The sequence below is a fragment of the Podarcis pityusensis genome (assembly GCF_964106645.2).
Source record: "Podarcis pityusensis genome assembly, chromosome: 17".
Classification (NCBI taxonomy): Eukaryota; Metazoa; Chordata; class Lepidosauria; order Squamata; family Lacertidae; genus Podarcis; species Podarcis pityusensis.
Genome location: NC_138042.1, coordinates 32,209,079 through 32,216,036, shown reverse-complemented (window position 1 = coordinate 32,216,036; position 6,958 = coordinate 32,209,079). Strand labels below are relative to the sequence as shown.

The 6,958-nt window shown below is 46.2% G+C and overlaps 1 protein-coding gene across 3 annotated transcripts in view; it reads left to right on the top strand.

The window, feature by feature from the left end:
- Positions 1-6,119: 6,119 nt before the first annotated feature.
- The window catches only part of GAK (cyclin G associated kinase), a 74,240-nt gene continuing 73,401 nt past the window's right edge, over positions 6,120-6,958 (top strand). The window contains exon 1 of one of the 3 annotated variants that reach the window (XM_080986682.1): positions 6,120-6,400. In XM_080986682.1, the coding sequence (XP_080842808.1) occupies positions 6,259-6,400 (142 nt within the window). In that variant the 5' untranslated portion in view covers positions 6,120-6,258. The remainder of the gene's footprint in view (positions 6,401-6,958) is intronic. The other 2 variants (XM_080986681.1, XM_080986680.1) reach the window with 2 other exon arrangements.

Here is a 6,958-nt window from a genome sequence, read left to right as displayed (position 1 = left end):
TGGCCAGCATGACTAAGCCGCTTCTGGCGAACCAGAGCAGCGCACAGAAACGCCGTATACCTTCCCATCGGAGCCGTACCTATTTATCTACTTGCAGTTTGACATGCTTTTGAACTGCTAGGTTGACAGGAGCAGGGACTGAGCAACGGGAGCTCACCCCGTTGTGGGGATTCGAACCACCGACCTTCTGATTAGCAAGTCCTAGGCTCTGTGGTTTAACCCACAGCGCCACCCGTGTCCCACAGTCATGGTACGTCAGCACAAAATATCACTGAAGTGCTCTGTTTGAGTTTATTGGTATTTTATATTAATTTGGAATCACAAGATGCAGTCACTGGCACTAGCTTAGCTGGCTTTTTAGAAGAATTAGAACAATTCATAGAGGAGAATAGGTTTGGCAACGCTTGTTGGCATGATACCCAAATAGATACCCTTTGTTCAGTAGCAGTGTACCTCAGAATACCCCATACCCGATACGGGATGTGGCCATGACGTTTTTGTCCTGCTTGTGAACATGCAGGGGTATCTAGCTGGCGGCTGGAACCAGAAAAATGAAATAGACGGGGCAATTCATCCGAACCAGCGAAGCTATTCTTAGGGCTGCTATCTTATGCACGCTTACTGGGGGTGTAAACCTATTGAAATCAATAGGACTTCCTTCCGCAAAAAGCAAGCACAGTAGTGGGCTGCAGGTAAGGAAGCGTATGACGGGGTCCTTGAATATTACAGAAGCCCTCTGAGTACAGGGGTCAGCAAACTTTTTCAGCAGGGGGCCAGTCCACTATCCCTCAGACCTTGCGGGGGGCCGGACTATATTTTTTTGGGGAAATGAATGAATTCCTATGCCCCACAAATAACCCAGAGGTGCATTTTAAATAAAAGCACACGTTCTACTCATGTAAAAACACGCTGATTCCTGGACCGTCTGCGGGCCGGAATTAGAAGGCGATTGGGCTGGATCCGGCCCCCGGCCCTTAGTTTGCCTCCCCATGCTCTGAGTATATGCGATTGCATCATCAGAATTGCAGCACTTCGTCATCGGTTGCAGCAAGAGCTACAGGATACACCAAGCGTGGGCGCGGCAAATACCAGAGCAAGCCGGCAGCACAGATAGGAAGCTAATTCGAACTCTGGAAGGAGGCGGGGCGATGGGCGTGGCTAGGGCGCCAGAAGCCGGCTTGCGTTCTGGCGGAAGAGGCGCTTTTCGTGACATAGGGACCATAGACTCGAAAATCAAGAATGACAACTTCGTGTACAGAGGGGACGACTTTTATTGTAATGCAAACCCGGCGTAATACAACACCAGGCTTGCCAGTAGTACATATGAAAGTGATCTAGCGCCGAAGTCCTAGTATACCACAAGCTTTCCCCCCCAATTTTTTAAAATTAATTTTCCAAATTTACAGCAGAAATAACATACAAAACACAAAAAAGAAAACACATTACAATACTAAAGAGAAAAACAAAAAACAAACAAATAAAAACACTTATTAATTCTAACCTAATTTAACTTTCATTGTTAATTGACTTCCTCGAATCCCCCCTAACTGAATTTCATTGTATAGTATACCACAAGCTTTGCGTGAGTCCACAGTGTGATACAGCAGCAAAAAAAAAAAAAAGTAAATGCTGTTTTAGACTGCATCAATAGAAGTACAGTGGTACCTCGGGTTACATACGCTTCAGGTTACATACACTTCAGGTTACAGAGTCCGCTAACCCAGAAATAGTGCTTCAGGTTAAGAACTTTGCTTCAGGATGAGAACAGAATTCGTGCTCCAGCGGCGCAGCAGCAGCAGGAGGCCCCATTAGCTAAAGTGGTGCTTCAGGTTAAGAACGGTTTCAGGTTGAGAACAGACCTCCGGAACGAATTAAGTACTTAACCCGAGGTACCACTGTATAGTGTTCAGATCAAGGATCCTGCTCTATTTCTCCTTAGCCAGACCACACCTGGATTACTGTGTCCAATTCTGGGTGCCACAATTTGAGAAGGATATTAACAAGTTGGAATGTGTACAGTGGAGGGTGACCAAGCTGATCACGGGTCTGGAAACCTGATGAGGAACGGTTTAAAGAGCTGGGTATGTTTAGCCTGGAAAAGAGGATACTGAGAGGAGATATGATAGCCATCTTCAAATATCTAAAGAGCTGTCACATGGAAGAAACTTGTTTTCTTCTGCTCCAGAGGCTAGGACCTGAACCAGTGGCTTCAAGTTACAAGAAAGGAGTCTCAAACATCAGGAAGCACTTTCTGAGAGTAATATCTGTTCAGTAGTGGAACAATCTTCCACAATAAGTGGCATATTCTCTTTCCTTGGAAGTTTCAAAACAGAAGTTGGATATCCATCTGTCAGGGATGCTTTAATAGAGATTCCTGCATTGCATGTGATTAGATGACCCTCGGGGTCCTATCCGACTCTCCAATTCTACGATCATTGGGATTGCAGTGTTCCTCTCCCATTAGTGTGCATGCAAGGATCGCCCTGTGAACAGGTCAAACTGAGGTTCCCAAGTCAAACCAGTGGCATATCTCCTATTCTTTTCCACTATCAATTTCCAATGCAAAATTATACAGTCATACCTCATGTTATAGGGCACGCGGGTGGCGCTGTGGGTTAAACCACAGAACCTAGGACTTGCCGATCAGAAGGTCGGCGGTTCGAATCCCCGTGACAGGGGGAGCTCCCGTTGCTTGGTCCCTACTCCTGCCAACCTAGCAGTTCGAAAGCACATCAAAGTGCTTCCACCGGGAAGGTAAACAGCATTTCCGTGTGCTGCTCTGGTTCGCCAGAGTCATGCTGGCCACATGACCTGGAAGCTGTCTGTGGACAAACGTTGGCTCCCTCGGCCAATAAAGCAAGATGAGCGCCGCAACCCCAGTGTCGGTCACGACTGGACCTAATGGTCAGGGGTCCCGTCACCTTTACCTTTTTACCTCATGTTATGTTTCCTTCATGTTATGTTCTTTCAGGTTACATCCTGCGGTGACCCAGAAGTACCGGAAAGGGTTACTTCTGGGTTTTGCCGCTCGTGTATGCGCAGAAGCACAAAATGACGTCACACACATGCGCAGAAGTGCCAAATCGCAACATGCGCATGCACAGACGCGCAGCTGTGGGTTGCACTCTTTTCATGTTGCGAACGGGCCTCCGGAACAAATCCCATTTGCAAACAGAGGTACCACTGTATATTGGAGTTTGATGGACAAATGATTAACATGACAGCAAAAAATGGGAATTTATTTAAAGACAACTATGAAAAATGCTGGGCTGAAGTGAAAAAAGATTTAGAAATTTGGTCAAATTTGAAGCTTTCACTGCTGGGCCGTATTGCTGCAGTAAAAATGAATGTATTGCCTAGAATGTTGTTTTTGTTTCAAACACTGCAAATTGTGGACAAAATTGACTGTTTCAAGAGGTGGCAGAGAGATATTTCTAAATTTGTCTGGCAGGGCAAGAAGCCTAGAATAAAATTTAAAATATTAACAGATGCAAAGGAACAAGGTGGATTTGCCCTGCCAGACTTTAAACTTTACTATGAATCAGCAGCTTTTTGCTGGTTGAAAGAATGGTTGCTTCTTGAAAACACTGACATTTTGGATCTAGAAGGGTTCAACAATGTATTTGGATGGCATGCATATCTGTGGTATGATAAGGTCAAAGCACATAAAGCATTTAAAAATCACATTGTCAGGAAAGCATTGTTTAATGTCTGGATAAGATACAAGGACTTATTGGAAAATAAAACTCCAAGGTGGTTGTCACCGATGGAAGCAAAAGCTCTGAAAAAGCTCAATATGGAGGCCAAACGGCCGAAATATTGGGAAATTTTGGAACAAGATGGAGATAGACTGAAATTGCAGAGTTTTGAGAAATTAAAAAACAAAGTGTGAGATTGGCTTCATTATTATCAGATAATGGAGGCATATAAGTTGGATAAGAAAATTGGCTTCCAGGTGGAAAAATCAAAATTAGAAACAGAACTATTAGAACCCAAAACTAAGATTTTGTCAAAGATGTATAACTTGCTGTTGAAATGGAATACTCAGGATGAAATGATGAAATCTGCTATGATTAAATGGGCACAAGATGTTGGACATAATATAATGATGGCTGACTGGGAACAGTTATGGACCACAGGTATGAAGTTTACGGCATGTAATGCCTTAAGAGAGAATATTATGAAAATGATATACAGGTGGTACATGACCCCAGTCAAGCTTGCAAAAATTTATCATTTGCCCGATAACAAATGTTGGAAATGTAAAGAAACTGAAGGCACATTCTTTCACCTTTGGTGGACGTGCCCAAGGATTAAGGCTTTCTGGGAAATGATATACAATGAACTGAAAAAGGTATTTAAATATACCTTCTTGAAAAAACCAGAGGCCTTTCTCCTAGGCATAGTCGGTCAATTGGTGCCAAAGAAGGATAGAACTTTTTTCATGTATGCCACAACAGCAGCAAGAATACTCATTTCAAAGTATTGGAAGACACAAGATCTACCCACTCTGGAAGAATGGCAGATGAAGTTGATGGACTATATGGAACTGGCAGAAATGACTGGCAGAATCCGAGACCAAGGAGAAGAGTCCGTGGAAGAAGATTGGAAGAAGTTCAAAGATTATCTACAGAAATATTGTAAAATTAATGAATGTTAGAACGATGTTGGATAGAAATTACGTGGTTTCCAGCTGTAATGCTTTAAGGGAATATGAAAAATGGGTTGTTAAGAGGTAAAAATCTAACGTTACTATTTTAAGACCAAAGATTAGGACAAATAAAGAGGGTAAGGATTTGCTGAACCAACAAACTGAACTGGAATACAAAAAAGGGAGGTATGAGGAGGTCCGGGAAACAAGCTAAGGAAAAATAAGCAATGGAAAAATTGAGTGGTTTTTAATCATTTTTATTTTGTATTTTCTTTTTCTTTTTCATTGTAATATTTAAAAAAATCTTAATAAATATCTTATAAATATATATATATATATATATATATATATATATATTGGGCACAGGGCCCTCCGACCCAGGAGGCAAGGTGAGGCAACCGCCTCAGGCAGCAGGTTCCATAGTCCTGGCAGATCCCAATGCAGAGATTTTATCCCTGCCCCCCCTTCCTGTTGTAGATCTTCGCTCCCCCTTCTTTCCTGGTGGGGAGGGCAGGTCATCATTTTGCGGTTCGCCTCTGGTGCCGAAAAGTCTTGGACCATGGACTCCTTGAATAAACATCCACAAATTTATTAGTTGAACACATGACAGATGAGGCAATGATATGTACAATTTTATAACATGCAGAGAACAATATGTGCAAAGAAATCAGAGAGGGGAGCTGAGGGAAGTCCTTGTTGGGGGTGGAGAGGGAGGGATGGGGGGAAATAATGCAATTGATTATTTGGATTTTTAATTTGGTATGTTGAAAGTGTTTAATGTTGCTGTTGTTTAGTCGTTTAGTCATGTCTGACTCTTCGTGACCCCATGGACCAGAGCACGCCAGGCACTCATGTCTTCCACTGTTTCCCACAGTTTGGTCAAACTCATGCTGGTAGCTTCGAGAACACTGTCCAACCATCTATCTCGTCCTCTGTCGTCCCCTTCTCCTTGTGCCCAAAGTACTGGAGTCTCAGCTTCAGGATCTGTCCTTCCAGTGAGCATTCAGGGCTGATTTCCTTCAGAATGGAGAGGTTTGATCTTCTTGCAGTCCATGGGACTCTCAGGAGTCTCCTCCAGCACCAGAATTCAAAAGCATCAATTCTTCGGCGATCAGCCTTCTTTATAAAAATTATTAAAAAAGAAAAGTCTTGGGCCGGCCCTGTGTGAGGCTCGCTTGGCCCCCGAGGAGCGCGGGCAAACGGCGACGCGGCCCCCATTGGTGCGGCTTTCAACTCGGTGCCCGGAATCAGGTAGCGCGCCGACCGCTCTTCGACTTTCTCTCTCTATAACCCCCTGCCCACGCGCGGAGGAGGGGAAATCTCCCTTGGAGCTGTGGGGCGGAGCTAGGAGGCGAATGTAGGCGGGGCGAGCGCGTTCGCCCCTCCTCCTCCTCCGACGAGCGTCGTTGGCGGAAACGGGTTTCGGCAATGGGCTGAGGGAGAGGAGGGAGGCGGGGGCGGCGGGGAGTACGGTGGCCGCGGAGGGTCAGGATTGGCGCTGGTGAAGCGGCAGGAGCGGGAGCGGCCGAAGGAACCGGCCTGGCGATCTGCTTGGTCCTGGGAGCGCCAGTCCCCGGCTGCTGCTGCTGCGCCGGGCGGAGTTGGCCATGTCGCTGCTGCAGTCGGCGCTGGAGTTCCTGGCGGGGCCCGGCTCCCTGGGGGCCGCCAGCCGGGACCAGAACGACTTCGTGGGGCAGGTGGTGGAGATGGGCGAGATGAAGCTGCGGATCAAGAAGGTCATCGCCGAAGGTGGGCGGGCGAGGCGGGGCGGGGGGGGCCCCTTCGGGGGCGCCGGGGGGCGATCTCGGGGGCTGGGGGGGGGCAGAGTGAGGTGGTGACCCCCAGGTGCTTTCTCGGCACCCCCTTTCCCCCCACCCCTTTCCCCCTTCAACAGCCTCTTCCTCGTCTCTCTCCCTCCCACTCCTCATTTTATTAATTGCAGTGAACGCCTTAGAAATACCCAACCTAAGGCAGGAAATCGGTGAAAAACAAACAATAAAATCAATAGTTTAAGAAGTAAGTCAACTCCCACACCTGCGTTGTTACCTTTCTCTTCCTGTTTTTTTCTTATTAATTATTATAATACTAAAATCAGGCACTGTACAGCAATGGAGAACGAAACAGGCCCTCCCAGCAGGCTGCGAATCTAAAGTTTGGCAGGAATGGAAAGTAAAAGGGAAGGAGGGTCTTTCAGGTGCAGGAAGGTAGGGCTGGTAATTGCCACTCACAAAAGCTCCAATGTTCAGTGGCCGAAACTCTTCCCAGCAGGGACATAAAATGGTGGGCAGAGTCTCATCTGGCTAGGAT